The sequence below is a fragment of the Maniola hyperantus genome, chromosome 23, assembly GCF_902806685.2.
Source record: "Maniola hyperantus chromosome 23, iAphHyp1.2, whole genome shotgun sequence".
NCBI classification, from domain to species: Eukaryota; Metazoa; Arthropoda; class Insecta; order Lepidoptera; family Nymphalidae; genus Maniola; species Maniola hyperantus.
This window is the reverse complement of record NC_048558.1, coordinates 6,202-23,187: the sequence shown is the minus strand read 5'-3', so window position 1 is coordinate 23,187 and position 16,986 is coordinate 6,202. Positions and strand designations below refer to the sequence as shown.

Sequence of the window (16,986 nt, the reverse complement as noted above, 5' to 3'; positions counted from 1 at the left end):
AAAGTTTAAATACATCTCAATTATAAAATCATTTCAGAAGTGTAAAAGTGGCCGTCATCACTCATCAGCGACCCACCAGGTACTGAGAACGAGCCTTATAGCCATATAGTCTACCACGCTGGCCAAGTGCGGATTGGCAGACTTCACACACCGCCGGACACATTGTGGAGAACATGCAGGTTTTCTCACGATGTTTTTCTTCACCGTTAAAGCAAGTGATATATTATAATTGCTTGAAACGCACATAGCTCCGCAGAAGTGAAGTGCGTGCCAGGCATCGAACCCCGGGCCTTCGAACTAGGAGTCTGATATCTTAGCCACTAGTTTATGACGCTTTTTTATTTATTAGTTACAATATAAATGTGTTTACAATTTTCAGAAGTGGAGTCAGGTGCATGCGAGGCGTCCGGCGCGGCGCGGCGCGGCGGGTGACGCGTGACGCGTGACGCGTGACGCGTGACGCCAATATTTTGTATTTACGTTCGTTGTCAGCCTCTCAAACGTTTTCCACCAAATCTGGCTTTTGCGAAATGAAACGCGTAAATGTGAGGACATTGTTAGGGTTCCGCACTCGAAAACTAAAAACGGAACACTTATGTAATCAGCTCGCCGACTGCCTCGGACGGTTAGTTTGAGAACTATTGAAGCTACATTATCTGCACCGTAGGGATGGATTGGATTGCACATAAAATGACGATGATGAAGCCCGTGATTTCGTCCGCGTCAATTCAGGTTTTCAAAATCCCGTAGAATTCTTTGATTTTCCGGGATAAAACGCAGTATGTCATTCCCCGGAATGCAAGCTATCTCTGTACAAATTTCAGCAAAATCGTACAAAGCTAGCAAACGGATAGATAGAAAGACACATTCGCATTTATTATTATTATTTATTTATTATTATTATTTATTATGGATTAAAATAATGTCGACATAGTATTACAGTCTGAAAACAGTGGTGGTACTCTGCAAGGTATACAATAGTGGTGGTACTCTGCAAGGTATACAATAGTGCTGGTACTCTGCAAGGTATACAATAGTGGTGGTACTCTGCAAGGTATACAATAGTGCTGGTACTCTGCAAGGTATACAATAGTGGTGGTACTCTGCAAGGTATACAATAGTGCTGGTACTCTGCAAGGTATACAATAGTGGTGGTACTCTGCAAGGTATACAATAGTGGTGGTACTCTGCAAGGTATACAATAGTGGTGGTACTCTGCAAGGTATACAATAGTGCTGGTACTCTGCAAGGTATACAATAGTGGTGGTACTCTGCAAGGTATACAATAGTGCTGGTACTCTGCAAGGTATACAATAGTGGTGGTACTCTGCAAGGTATACAATAGTGGTGGTACTCTGCAAGGTATACAATAGTGCTGGTACTCTGCAAGGTATACAATAGTGGTGGTACTCTGCAAGGTATACAATAGTGGTGGTACTCTGCAAGGTATACAATAGTGGTGGTACTCTGCAAGGTATACAATAGTGGTGGTACTCTGCAAGGTATAAAACTTCCAAGGAAATTAACCAAAATGCTTCAATTACTAATATAATTTTGAAATAATATTTTTAATAAACACGGTTTCGATGACGAAAGTTGTAGTTTTAACATTCAGTAGATCACCTCACGCTAAGTGAGACGAGGCTCCTTTCGCTCAGTTAATTAGGACATCATTCGCAACAAACTCCGTAATTAAATAGCCGGCGACTTCATAAAAAGCGGTGCGAAGTTTGAATTAAAAATTTCTTCCCTCAAAAATAATAAACTGAGGTAAATTATTGTTGTAGCACTCACCGTCCAAGAGAAACAGCAGCCGAAAGATGAGGTGACAAATCCTTTTCATCTTGATCATTTAATTTACTTCCGTTAATTAACTTCGCGAGTAACTTTTACTTATTTTCCTTCTCTATATGTAACGAACGTTCAAGTTAAACAACATCACAAAAACAGCACAATTCACTAAATAACTGTCAATAATTGTAATATCTTCCTCGCGCGTGAACCGAACTCGCGCGTCGGGACTCGGGACCAGTGACACTGCAGTCGTAGCACGGGACGCGTAGCGTGTCGGAGCGGCGCGGGCTCGCGGCGTACTGGCGGCCTGCTACGGCGCTACGGGCTGCGACTGCTACGCGGCCGCCGTAGCTGTTACAACGATATACGAAAAACAAGAATAATCTGCATCTCAGCCTGTTGTTATACTTTAGTTTCCTTAGTTTGCTTATAAGCTAAACAAGTAGAGTACGCAGCAGAAAGTAATGTACATCGACCTTTGGAAGGAGATAGCAGGTTTGTAGATCACTGTTTCTGTCGTTGACACCGACAAAACGGCATATTAGTATGAGTGACAGAGACAACACTCTACAAAGCCGAAATGTCATTTTATAGGCCGATGTACATAACTTTCTGCCGCGTACTGTAATTTCTCGCTGAAATGCCTAAAAGGCGCGTTATCTGCAGCCCACACGACCTTGTTACCGCGAACTGACAATGAAATCAGAATACGAACCTAAACCTGAAACCTAACTCCCGGAAACCTAAAGCTTCGTGCACATCACGTGGTTTACGCATTTCTCGTAGAAGGTTTCTGCGCTTTGTTTACCTTTGAAGCCTAAAGAAGAATGAACTAAGTATATTCAGATGGTTGACTGTGGAAAGACTACATCTTTGCTGCAATCTCAATTGTTATGATGAATTAATTTGCCAACCAACGTAAGTTACCAGCCATAATGTAACCATTATTGTTATCACTTCTGATTTGCCGACGCATTTTTATTATTTTCAACCGACTTCAAAAAAGGAGGAGGTTCTCAATGTATGTTACCTGATTATAAATTTTAATTTTATTCATTCATTTGCAGTCAAAAGCGTTAAAGATGATCTAGTTTTACAGTTCAGACTTAATACTAAAATAAGGCCAAATAAATACATAAAAGCTAACCATAATAAATAAACTATCTCATCTCGTACAACAAAATGAACACAAACTAAAAGCATTTATTCAAATTAGATACTATTGTATCTACGCAATTCTTGATTAACAATTGTCGACTTTGTAAGATAATGATATAATGGTGATAATTAATTACGTAAACTTAAAACTAAGCTGTGAGTATTTCAAACGCACCCTGGTCTGAGAAGAAGCGCACAACTAACTCAGCCGGTTATTATTGTTACACAATTTTAGGAAGCCACCTTAGTGACGTACTGCATATCTTCGAGAGTGTATATCAGTGTATCGGATGCTCATTACTCGGGCCGCGCTACATTATTTCGTAATAAAGTCCCTCGTGTATGCAGATGCCTTTACGTGTCGTCGGCTGTAGCCTTCATGTGGACTCATGTAGCCTTCATGTAGCCTTCATGTGGACTCATGTAGCCTTCATGTAGGCTCATGTAGGCTTCATGTAGACTCATGTAGGCTTCATGTAGCCTTCATGTAGCCTTCATGTAGGCTCATGTAGACTCATGTAGACTTCATGTAGACTCATGTAGGTATGCTTCTCGCGGACCTAATAACGTCTCTTTGACGAAGAGTGAAAGAGACGTTATTAGGTGAAAGAAAGGAGTGTAATGTTATCAGGGTGTATAGATGTGAGTTTCTTTATTCCAACGTAACTTGTAAATACATTGAACAAATTTTGATGTATGGGAAATTCTATTTTAAGTGGTTCTCTATAGTAGTGTGTGTGGTAGTGTATTCTCTTTGTTAAAAAACATTCAAAATTCAATTCGAAATCAGTTTCGTTTGTGATGGGTTGGTGACTAAAGTAACACGCCCACTGAGTTTGTTGTCTTTGTCATTTGTATGGCATTACGTAACAGAGAGAGCCCTATACTAGCTTCTCTCCGTGGATAGAGTACAGTCAGTGTAAAGCCACCCTCATTGGCGACACAAAAGTTATGAGCTCCCACGGAGACTACAGAGAGAGTGAACTCTATTTCATTTTATTTTTATTCTTATCCAAGTTAGCCCTTGACTGCGTTCTCACCTGGTGGTAAGTGATGATGCAGTCTAAGATGAAAGCGGACTAACCTGCAAATAAAGTCCATAGCCCTGGTGGGTTTCTACGCGCCATCGCACCGGAACGCTAAATCGGTTGGCGCCACTATATAATACTCGATTTTTTTGGGTGTTTTCCTGATTAAAGCAGTATATTTACTTGTACAATCTTTTATTTTGTTTTTATCAATTACCACGCCCAAACTAATGGCAACTAATGAAAGTCTAGGCTCGTGTAAATTATTTACTGGCTCTATTAAGTATCTCTATCTTCTGATGAAGATCTAGCAGACGCGAGTGACGCGGCCACACCACGTGTCTGCTTTCCTCCCGCCCCCCACCCCCCGGCCAGTGTGCGACCACTGGCCGCCGTTTGATGGCGCTCATTAGGTAACGCTTGTTCCTTGTTAGCGGCGCCTGTTCCCGCGGGAACGTTGTTTATGTGGCGCCTCGTTACCGGCAATGGCGGACCCCACGCGTGTTGCGCGCCTTCTTGCTGTTATATTATGCTCCAGAATAAATACATACTTTAGCTATTTGTTCTGTATTCATACTAATTATTTGTATTATCTACACTGATTCATGAACATAATTAAAGGAAATTAAATAAATGATTATATTTATTGAATGTAGGACAATCTGTGTCATTACTACTACCCATATTATAAATGCGAAAGTGTGTTTGTTTGTTGGTTTGTCTTTTCATCACGCCGTAACGGAGCAACGGATTGACGTGATTTTTTGCATGAGTATAGGTAAAAATCTGGAAAGTGACATAGGCTACTTTTTATCCCGGAAAATCAAACAGTTCCCACGGGATTTTTAAACACTTAAAACCACGCTGACTAAGTCACGGGCATCAGCTAGTTATGATATGACACAGAGCAAATATGGCGAGTACGTTCTCAATGCATTAAGTACTATATTATTTAGTCTTAGGTCACGCCACCTCTCTTAATGAGCTTAGCTATAAAAGCTGAGCGCGCGCGAGCACTGGGCTCATTTCGCTACTGATTTTTGTGCTGTATTCATCGTGGTCTGGTTTGAATTATGTTTTTCTTTATTACTGACTTTTACTTTTTGTGTCTTTCGTGTTAAATTTTGTTCCAATCATTAAAAGTTTGATAATTGTAAAAGTATTTGGTTTTGTGTTAATAAATTGTGTTTTTTTTAATTGAATTTTACTTCTGTACCTAAATTCAGAACTGGGATTCCTATTCAATAGCCCACTATAGTTAAAATTTAGTCACTGACAATCAGTTTGCTTAAATTGGAACAAAATTCTAACCTTTAAATTTTTGTTGTTTTTCTTGTACAATGTCGGATCGCGGGTATCGTAACCGCGATCGTAGCCGTGATGTGCCGTGATCAAACTCGAAGTTGTCGATGCAGACCACGTTGATGTGAAACAGCAGGGCCTAGATGTAGGTCGCGAGATCACGCACTTAGTCGTGTTTTTATCCAAACGTTGCACTCAATAATGAATCAATACTCCGCGATCGAGAAAAACGTGTTGAGACTTGTCGAAAATAGTTTAACCTCGGTAGTAACTAAACGCGAGTGTAATATTAATCGTCTCGGTAACACTGTGACCGTTCAAACAGAATCCAACACTCCCGTTTCCGCACCTTGTTCCGCACAAGATGAAGTTACTGCAATTAAATCTTTAGAGTCAAGTACCTATACCTTTGGCTGTATGGCTAAGCACGTATTGGCCACGTGAACGTATCTAGTTCAAGTGTTCTTGTCCAAATTGAATTTTTGTCTAAAAGTTTTCACGTCTACCCTACGTGTTTTTGTGAATTAATAATGCCATCGTCTAAATCTGCTAATCGATTTAAGTATAAAAGTAATTCACGTAAATTGAATAATGAACAAAGGCGTGCTAAGTCGGTGTCGTACAATTAGTGGAACGTAGTGGAATTAACCAGGTGAGATCCAACCATGTCTTTATTTTTGGTCTCGATTTTTAATGATGTTGATGCATGGTGTAAAAAAGTTGATCATGTTCGTAACCTCAACCGATGGCATAGCCGGGAGGTAGTCTCGTGTATTGGAACTTGTACAAAAGGGTTTTGTTATGATCAGTCTTAGATCATTTTAAAACGGAATTTATTCCGCTGTGCCCACGAAAGGTTGATATTGAGATTAAGAACACGTCTATGTCGGTCCATTAGTCACTTCATGAAGTATCTCACCAAGATAACCGCAATTTAAATTTGCAGTTTAAGACTAGAAAACGTAGTCTTAGTCATAGTACTTTCCAATCACGCTGTTTTCTGTGTGAAAATTAGGATCACAAAGTGTACCTACCTACTGTACGAAAAGTTAAAACTTATCGAAAATCTAAAACATCGACTTTGATGCAGTTCAGTGTTAGTTTTGTAAAAAGAGTAACCGTAATGTAGGTAGATGAGTTTTTGCTCAACAATTATTTTTGCCACGAGATACAAAAATTGAGCTTCCTGACATAAGATTAGAAATCAATCTTCATGTGGTGTTAGATCGTTGTATGAATAGGTAGACCTGTCGTAATAAGGACAGATGTACTAAACCAACTGGGAAATACTTATATTCGAACATGATTCGAACATAGTGCTCACATTTATCTTTCTTTTCTCGAATGTTCCGACGCAATGCTGCGCCCTTGGCTGCGGGCTTTGGAATTCCGCATGAGAACGAGGCTTGCCATGCTCTGGCCTGGCAATGCGCTGGTGCTGCGGCGCCGTGTCGCGCACACTGCCGCGCCTTTCTGCGCTCTGCACGAGCGTGACGGTGCGCTGGCTTTGCTGCGCCGTGCCGCGCCGCTGCCGCGCATTTCTGCGCTCTTGGCGAGCGAGACGGCGCGCTGGCTTTGCTGCGCCGTGCCGCGCCGCTGCCGCGCCTTTCTGCGGTCTCGGCGAGCGAGACGGCGCACTGGCGTTGCTGCGCCGTGCCGCGCCGCTGCCGCGCATTTCTGCGCTCTTGGCGAGCGAGACGGCGCGCTGGCTTTGCTGCGCCGTGCCGCGCCGCTGCCGCGCCTTTCTGCGGTCTCGGCGAGCGAGACGGCGCACTGGAGTTGCTGCGTCGTGCCGCGCCGCTGCTGCGCATTTCTGCGCTCTTGGCGAGCGAGACGGCGCGTTGGCGTTGCTGCGCCGTGCTGCGCCGCTGCCGCGCCTCTCTGCGCTCTGCACGAGCTTGACGGTGCGCTGGCGTTGCTGCGCCGTGTCGCGCAGCTGCCGCGCCTCTCTGCGCACTGCACGAGCGTGACGGCGCGCTGGTGGTACTGCGCTGCGTGCGCCGCTGCGGGCTACGGTGCCTCTCGTGAGCATGGTGGCTCACTGGTGTTCGGTGCCAAGCCGTGCATGCTGCTCCAAGTCGTCGGCGCCCTTCGTGAACGTTTCAGCTCACTGGTATTGTGGCACGATGCCATGCGCATCGTGGGGCAACACAAGCGCTGCCAAGCCCTTGTACGAGCTGATTGGTGAGAATGTTCTTTTTTTAAAGTTAGTGTCCATGATTTCGATATGCACGTGTTGTATTAAAGCACGTGACCTACGCATACCGTCTTGGACTTGAAGGTGTTTCGTATGACATGCTAGCCAGCGACGCACTGTAGTGTGTTCGTAAATAATGTAACGTGGGTAGATTCAACTCTTTTAGAAAATCTGATAATTCCCGTTACCGATTGTTTCCGAGTTTACCATTTTTATGAGATTCATTTGTTAGGGTCAGGCGAGGCCGAGTCTTTAGGACAAGGCCATAACGTAGGTAAAAGTCCTTACCCCTTGAGTACATTAAACAAATCTGGCAATCTAAGATCTAGCTGGGTACTTTCGGCGCTACGTTGAGGAGTATGCTATTCAGACAGCCTGCCTTGCACGTTTGACGAAAAAAAGAGGTTCCTTTTCATTGAGGCCCTGAACATGAAAAGATACGTCAGAACATCACTGAGCGACTCACCACTGAGTCTAAGGTAGCAATCTTTGCTGATTTACCCAGGGTGCAGTGAGTAGGTAGTACTCCTACGTACTGGAAGCGACTTCCGCCACCATTTGGTTTGTCTTCAGTGTAAGGGTGTGACCAACTACAACGCTTTCACAGCCACCGAGCGCTGCTGCTGCCGCTGCTGCGCGTTACCCGTAAGTGGATTTATTTCCATGACTTCATCTTCGCCTTTGAGTACTAAAAGCGCACGATGATGTGTTGTGGCGACTATCTTAGCTGCAACCCTTTAAGTCAACGGCATCACCAAGCCGAGCAACTGGGTTTAGATGGTGCAGGTCGCAGATCAAGACACGCTCGTCGAGTATCTGTAAGTGGGACAGCTAGACTCTCATCGGTATGTGTACTAAAGTGTTACGCTCTATTACCGCTACTCACCAGTAGGAGCGGAAGCGTGGTTTTCGTGATACCGTCTTAGTCTGCTGCAAGTCTTCGTCGAAAAGACTCTGGACCTGACCCTGAAGTACTTCTGGTTTCTTGGGCTACGTGAGTTCGTAGTCAAGCGTGTGGTTTACTGCCTGGTTTGTATATCAAACAAGCAGGTCTCCAGAGTTCCTCACCAGCACACAATGTGGTTGCTGAAACTGTACGGCTTGATCGAGTGGCATGGCGTGAAATGTGACGCTCCAGGGCAAGTAAGCTGCTGAGGTGAAATCAGTCCCGGCAGGATGCCTATGCTAACCAGAATCGTCGTCCACCTCGCGTGTTGAAGGCTGGAGGCATGGTGTTGGTGATCAAGTATTCCCAGTCAACGGGGAAGTTTGACTCTGGCATGTGAGGTCCATGCAAGGTCCTGAATCGGCCGCTACGAGCTGGAGCTGCTGAGTGGGTCGTATGGCAAGACCGCTCAGGTGGCGGCGGAGGGCATGGTGCCCTGGCAAGGAGTGGTGCCCGGATGCGTGTGGTGCCTTCTTCGAATGTAAGTTCAGCTTGTTGACTACTTTGTGGTGGTAAAGATGAAAGTCGTGATTTTGTTAATCATAGCCCCTGTTCCGTACTGGAACAGAATATATTTTAAGGTCAACATAATTTGGAGGATTTTTTCTAGCAAATTTATCTCATATTTATTTTCGTAATTGTTCATTGGGTTGGTTTGTCGAGCGCCCCCTAGCGCCGATGCAACGCATGCCAATGCGTCCTTCTGATTGGCGATTCGGCGCCATCATATCTACCAGATCGACTGCAATAATCGATAAGCACGCGTTCCAGTGCAAAACAAATTAATTTCTGGAATCTGGACTCAATCGATGTGTTGTGATTGTGATTTAACTGAAACCAGTGACCACTTTCTTTTCAAGACAATATATATGTGAAAAATAGGGTGCTATCGACACAGAAGACCTGGGCCCAGGGTGTTATGCTGCAGCTGGCGCAAAGGGTAAGTGCTCGGTATATCATTCCCTATTGAACATATATTTTTTGGTCCTTCGAACCGGATTATAAACCTCCAGGTTGTGTTTTCTAGAGATACTTTGTGTTCTTTACGTAAATTATCAATCCCCACGCGTTCGAATTCGGTGCATTTTGTTACCTACGCAATATGGCCGACGCCGCAGCGTTTGATATTTACGAAAGAGAAATAATTATTTCGGAGCTACGAAGGACACTAGATCTAGTTTCCGATGAAGAACAGTTTCGTGCGCGATTACCAGACTTAACCGCTCAACATCGGAAATTTATAAAAATTCAAACTAAAATCGAGAGAACTTTAATGAAGGCAAAGTGTTTTGATAAAGAGGAACAACTAGACATTCGGAATGAATTTAATGACTGTTACTTTGAAATTTTAAAACACTCAAATAAATTGAAAAAAACGGATGAAGAGCGTAGACGATCTAGCATCTATTTACAACGCCCATCATTTTCTAGCGCCCATTTTGACAAACTACCAAAACTTCCCCTGCCGTCATTTTCGGGTGAATCAACCGATTGGCAGTCTTACTACGATCTTTATTGTTCCTTAATACACGACAACCTTGCCTACACGGAGGTAGAAAAATTCCGTTACCTATTACTTACTTTAAAGGGTGAACCGTATAACTTAATAAAATCTATTCCTATAACGGAAGATAATTATACAATTGCCGTTGATACTTTGGTGTCTCGTTACGACAATAAACGAGTTATCGCATCAAAACACATAAATAAAATTCTGGATTTGAAACCATGTTCAGAAAAAATATCTTGCCTTCGGGAATTGTTAAATATCTATCAAGAAAATATAAAGGCATTAGAGACGATGCAATTTCCCGTAAAACATTGGAGTTTTATATTGCTTAATTTATTATTACGAAAAATTCCGCATTCCGTGCGAAAACGTTTTGAACTTTCGTTGGCTAGTCCATCTGAAATTCCAAACATTTATATTCTCATTCAATTTCTTGAACGCGAACTCGCTGCGTGTGAAATTACGGGTCAATCAAAATTTATCGATAACCTAGTAGGTAGCTCACAAACGCGCGGTAATGCTAATGCCGCCGCCGCCGTCGCCTCCGCTGGCCGTCCCACCGCGCCTGTGACTCACACGAGTCGCATCGCGCGCGGTTCGTATCCCGCTAACGTTAATGAGTCCGCTAGCCAATCGCAACCTTATGCCCATAATAATAAGGTCTGTATTTGTTGCGGTGACTTTCATCACCTATCTAAATGTAAAAGGTTTTTAGATCTTTCTCCACAAGATCGATATGCATTTGTACAAGGAAAAAACGTCTGTGAAAATTGCCTATCCCTGGAACACGAAAGGAAAAACTGTAGGAGTAGCTTTGTTTGTAAGTACTGTTTTAATCGTCACAACAGTGCGATTTGTTTATCTCAAAAAAAACCCACTGTTTTGACAGCTGTCGGTGTTACACGCGACGATAATAGTGCTTCTAAGGAGGAATGCAATACCGGCTCCTCGCTCCCGGTTGCCGCTAATTGTGATTCTAAATATTATGACAATAATATCGGCGATATTAATGCTTGCTCCACGGCTTCTAAGGGTCGCTCTCATATCGTATTGCTATCAACTGCACTCGTTAACGTGTGTGTTGACGGCATCGACCGCGGGACCGTTCGCTGTATGCTCGACACGGGTAGTCAGGGGACGTTTATCACTGAAGCTGGCGCGCAGCGGTTGGGTCTATCGCGACGAACAATAAACGTACCGGTATTCGGTATTGGAGATGACCAACCTGTTTATCCACGGGGGATAGTCTCGTTCAATATCACCCCTAGAAATCAAAACAAACCAGTCATACCAATTGATGCAATGATATTTCCTAAACTTATTTCACAAATGCCTAGTGCGCCTTTACCTCGTACTGAGTGGGCACATATCAAAAACCTAAGCTTGGCAGACCCTAACTTTCATATCCCACAACCAGTGGAGGTAATCTTGGGTGCAGATGTACTATCGGAAATTTTACTAAACAACACTATCTCTGGTCCACCTGGCACGCCGATAGCTATAAATAGTGTATTCGGTTACTTGTTGTCAGGTAAGCTTTCCTTCGATTCGTTCCCCCCACGTGCGTTTGTTAACTCATGCTCAAATGACACTCATGCATACTGGAGCTCCTTTGCTAATGACAATTATTTGCAACAGTTTCGGGAGCTTAAATCCTTCCCTGAGCAGCGGTCCATGACACGGGAAGAAACTATTTGGGAAGATGTAGAATGCAATCCACAATTAAAGCTTTCGTATCACTGCGTAACTAAAGACTTCAGCACCACGCGAACCAGAGTCGTGCTGCGATTCAGTCCCGAACAGCCTAAAATATGTGAATCTCACCTATGTACCGTCACGCCGCATCTTGCTTTGCGTACGATAAAGCATCTCGCAAGTGACGAAGCAGACCTTTTTTATATTGGTTCAAAGTTTTTAAATAATTACGTGTTTACTAACAATGTTGTGTCAAGTGAGAGCACCGCCGAAAGGGCTCTTAAGTTACAATCCAAATCAATTCAACTTTGTAAGTTAGCCAGTTTTGAATTACGCCAATGGCATAGCAACACACCAGCCGTAATGGCCGCTGTCCAGCCTGCCGACACTCATGGCGAGCGGCCTGAAATCGTGTCTATCCCACGATATGTTTTTACTGGCACGAATAATGTTATTCATTTAAATGACTTTTCCGATGCCACTGAAAGAACATACCTGGCGTGTGTTTATTGGCGTCACAATAATGAACTCGTTAAAGTTTCAATCTTTCTGTTACTCGGCAAAACGCAAGTCGCTTCCTTAAAGCTACGACTGACAATCACACAGTCTGATAATTATGATTTCTTTTCGAGATTTTCCTCTTTTGAAAAGTTGGCACTTGTGTTCCGATTTTACCTTAAATATAAGAAAAATAAAAGTTCGTGTTCCAATCATGTATCTATCCAGGAGTTTAACTTTGCTATAAACCGACTAATTAAAATTGTTCAAATGACCACTTCCGGTGATGAAATTATCAATATTTCCGAGGGACATTGTCCTTCCAATATATTAAAACATTTAAATCTTTTCTTAGACGACAATGAATGCTTACGTGTTGGCGAACGATTACATAAAACTTTACTCACTTACAACTCGAAACATCAGTTAATTCTACCAAAGAAACACGCATTTATCAATTCATTAATTGATGACATGCTAGTGCATGCCAGTTTTAAAACGATGCAGTATTTCTTATATCAAAATTGGACACTATTCGGCAGAGACGCGATTCACAAACGAATACATAAACGCGTCAAATATTTGTGTGCGAGCCCTGTGCGAACTCAGTCTTCCATGGGGATATTGCCCGCCTCACGTATGAGATCCAAACGTCCGTTTCTTAAAACTTTCGTTGATTACTGTATCTGGGAACCTCTTACAGCCGTTCCTGATGTTTCACTGATAGATGCCCCACCTAACAGACTTACGCGATGGCGTTGGATACAGCAAGCTGTCCAACATTTCTGGAACCGTTGGAGCCGCGAATACTTGCATGATATTCAACAGCGTATCAAGTGGTTTCGTAATAACGGCCCTCCTATTTGTGAAGGTATTTTTGTCGTCGTATGTGACGATAACTTGCCTCCTTTGCAATGGTGCCTGGCTAGAGTTCACGCCCTTCATCCTGGATCGGACGGTGTAACGCGAGTTGTGACGTTGAAATATGGCAAGCCCCTTTTCAAACGTCCTGTAGTTAAAATTTGCCCTCTACCTGAGCAATAATTCAATTTTCCCAAAATTATTCTAAAGTTAAATTTTAAAACATAATATATTTAGCTTTAACCATTATTTTTTTAATTATTAAGTTCTTTAGTTTTGTTAAGTTTAGTCATAAAGTTAGTTAAAAGATCTACGTTCTTTTAAGGCGAGCGGCATGTTCCGTACTGGAACAGAATATATTTTAAGGTCAACATAATTTGGAGGATTTTTTCTAGCAAATTTATCTCATATTTATTTTCGTAATTGTTCATTGGGTTGGTTTGTCGAGCGCCCCCTAGCGCCGATGCAACGCATGCCAATGCGTCCTTCTGATTGGCGATTCGGCGCCATCATATCTACCAGATCGACTGCAATAATCGATAAGCACGCGTTCCAGTGCAAAACAAATTAATTTCTGGAATCTGGACTCAATCGATGTGTTGTGATTGTGATTTAACTGAAACCAGTGACCACTTTCTTTTCAAGACAATATATATGTGAAAAATAGGGTGCTATCGACACAGAAGACCTGGGCCCAGGGTGTTATGCTGCAGCTGGCGCAAAGGGTAAGTGCTCGGTATATCATTCCCTATTGAACAGCCCCAAAACTCTCACCCTCCTTACTAAAAAGGCCTTGCTTGCTCCCTTACGTACTTATCTACTGACGGACTGATCCACGACATCTATTTTTGTGCTATGACTAAACAAATCACGGTAATGCTTTACTCCTCAAGGGAAGTTCAACGATGGCTGGTTGAGATGCACTTTCATAGACTGTTGCCCGAGCCCGGTGGTCTGATGATGGTCATCTCAAGTTCCTGCTCCATAGACCGTTGCCCGAGTCTGGTGGTCTGAGACCGTTGCCCGAGTCTGGTGGTCTGATGAAGTTCATCTCAAGTTCCTGCTCCATAGACCGTTGCCCGAGTCTGGTGGTCTGAGACCGTTGCCCGAGTCTGGTGGTCTGATGAAGGTCATCTCAAGTTCCTGCTCCATAGACCGTTGCCCGAGTCTGACGGTCTGAGACCGTTCCCCGAGTCTGGCGGTCTGAAGATGACGAGAAGAAGCGCGCGCTAGGTTTGAGACGTCTCATAGGTTGTTAGGTGTCACCTCCTCTGGGTGATAGGGACACCCCATAAAACTAAATGATTTATCTACATGTCTAGCTAATACTAAGTCGCATTTCGAATTGCTTACCCATTGTGTTACCATTTATAGCTATGGAGTTGTGCTATATCGAAGCTAATTTCAGGTGATGACTATGAAGTAGTTGGCCCAGGTGCTGGTCCCCCTTCCGCACCTGAGTCTGCCCCGGCACCTTACGCGGTAGAGGCAGAGGCATCGCTCCATTCGGCGAGCTCCTCACCGGTCTCCCCCCGCGCACCGCACGCCGACAGCGTTGCGGCACCAGCTGCAAGTCTCCGCAGAGAAGATCTCACGACCTTTTCTGGCTATTTTGGCGGGCGAGGACGCCGCATAGTCAGGAGAGGCCGTCTTAGGTCACGCCACCTCTCTTAATGAGCTTAGCTATAAAAGCTGAGCGCGCGCGAGCACTGGGCTCATTTCGCTACTGATTTTTGTGCTGTATTCATCGTGGTCTGGTTTGAATTATGTTTTTCTTTATTACTGACTTTTACTTTTTGTGTCTTTCGTGTTAAATTTTGTTCCAATCATTAAAAGTTTGATAATTGTAAAAGTATTTGGTTTTGTGTTAATAAATTGTGTTTTTTTTAATTGAATTTTACTTCTGTACCTAAATTTAGTTTATCAATGAAGTCACGCGTTTTAGTGTCCACCGTCAAGATGTTAAGTGTGAACTAGTAATTAGGTGTTATGTCTGTCAAGCTCGCTACATAGAGCGGACCATGACGGAACATATGCACATATCCTACACAGTAGGTATCTCTAGAGCAACATCATGAGCTTGTACTGAGGAGGCTCCTAGCTACTGTATACTAGAATATAATCAACTAGCTTATTTCCGCGACTTCCTGTGCATAAACTACACAAATTTCAAACCCCTATTTCACCCCCTTAGAAGTTAAATTTTCAAAAATAAACCTTTTTTAACGAATGTCAGTCACGATCAATTTGCATACCTACCTACCAAAATATATGTACAGTCAGTCAGTTTTTTCTTTTATATATTTCGATGAATCTGGAGAATGAGGAGATGCGTCCACGAATCTTTGTCCAGCTAACGTGTCGTAGCTACCAGCTACATACTTAGTACATCGTAGCTACCAGCTACATACTTAGTACATCGTAGCTACCAGCTACATACTTAGTACATCGTAGCTACCAGCTACATACTTAGTACATCGTAGCTACCGGCTACATACTTAATAAATCGTAGCTACCGTCTACATACTTAGTACATCGTAGCTACCAGCTACATACTTAGTACATCGTAGCTACCAGCTACATACTTAGTACATCGTAGCTACCGGCTACATACTTAGTACATCGTAGCTACCAGCTACATACTTAGTACATCGTAGCTACCGGCTACATACTTAGTACATCGTAGCTACCGGCTACATACGTAATAGTTACTATATCACAAGATTGTTGTCAGGGTTTCCTGACGGGACAATATTATATTGGGTTCACTCTGTATTGTCAACATTTTAATATTATGCAAACAGATGCTTAAATCAATTCATTTCACTTCGTGGATGAATCTTTATGTAACAAAAAAATGTATGTTAACCAAACCAAATAAATAATTCAATATTGATAAAAATTGTATTTTATTGCAGCGCTATAGCGTAACAGAAAGACAAACATAAAACGAATTGAATACCAACACGCACTCGTCTATACGAGGCCAACAGATTTGTATACAGAGCCGATCCGATAAATGGGAAACTCTCCGTTTTTCATCTGTTTGCGTTATACCTAACATTCTACACTTACACTGTGATATGCAATTCTGATCTCTATTTTTGGAGACATAAAAGTGAATATAGAACGTGTCGTGTCACCATAGATTGTGAGCAAACATGTGGCACGTGCGTCCCCATAACTTAACATTGTATTAGAACCACTCGTACAACAAAAAAATATGCTCTATCTAAAAATGATGTAAGTAGGTACCTACCTATAGGCAGACCAGAATCTCATGAAAAATACGGAAATGAAATTCCAAAATTAGCAACCCTGTACTCTGTGAATATGCTATGTAGGTAGACCGTAGGTACCTCTGTGGTGAATATTGTTACTCAGTGTCATAGTTAAAGTGATTTGTTTTTTTTTAAATATATTAATTTCGTGACTATGCCTTTGCCTAGGTATGGCTATTTGCCACTTGCCATTTGCCATTTGCCATGAGATTCTAGTCTTAGTATAAGTCCTGCAATTTGTTATTGCGTTGGAACCATGTCTCATTAACATCGAAATAACGTCCTTTTGACGTCAGCCAAAATAAAAATATACTATCCGCTCGAAACTTCAGTCTAGTGCTGACGTCAATAAAATGGCGGCCACGCGCATTAGCAATTTGCTTATACGTACCATTATTTTCATAGGTTATAGATAACCACTAAATCAACTACGATTTATTAAAACGAATGTGATCCAATAAAAATCCTCTCTGATTCGTGTAGAAATTAAATAATGAATTTAAATGATTACTATGACTGGAAAGCAAATTCCACTTTAGCGCTGCAAAAGTTACAGGTGTATGCCCGGGAGCGAACCCTGGACCCTGCGACTAAGAGGATGACGTCTTAAAATTTAATATGAAGTAAACAAACAAGCGAACAAACAATACAATACTGAATCGTGCTGGTGTTTAATGTCGGTGTACTATGAAATCGGATCATGTTACAAAAACACA

At 42.6% G+C, this 16,986-nt stretch overlaps 1 protein-coding gene across 1 annotated transcript in view; it reads right to left on the bottom strand.

Moving 5' to 3' along the window:
* LOC117993203 (cell adhesion molecule DSCAML1-like) overlaps positions 1-2,067 on the bottom strand; it is a 228,525-nt gene extending 226,458 nt beyond the window's left edge. Inside the window, exon 1 of the mRNA XM_069506725.1 lies at positions 1,795-2,067. Coding sequence (XP_069362826.1) covers positions 1,795-1,852 — 58 coding nt within the window. The 5' untranslated portion in view covers positions 1,853-2,067. The remainder of the gene's footprint in view (positions 1-1,794) is intronic.
* Positions 2,068-16,986: the final 14,919 nt, after the last annotated feature.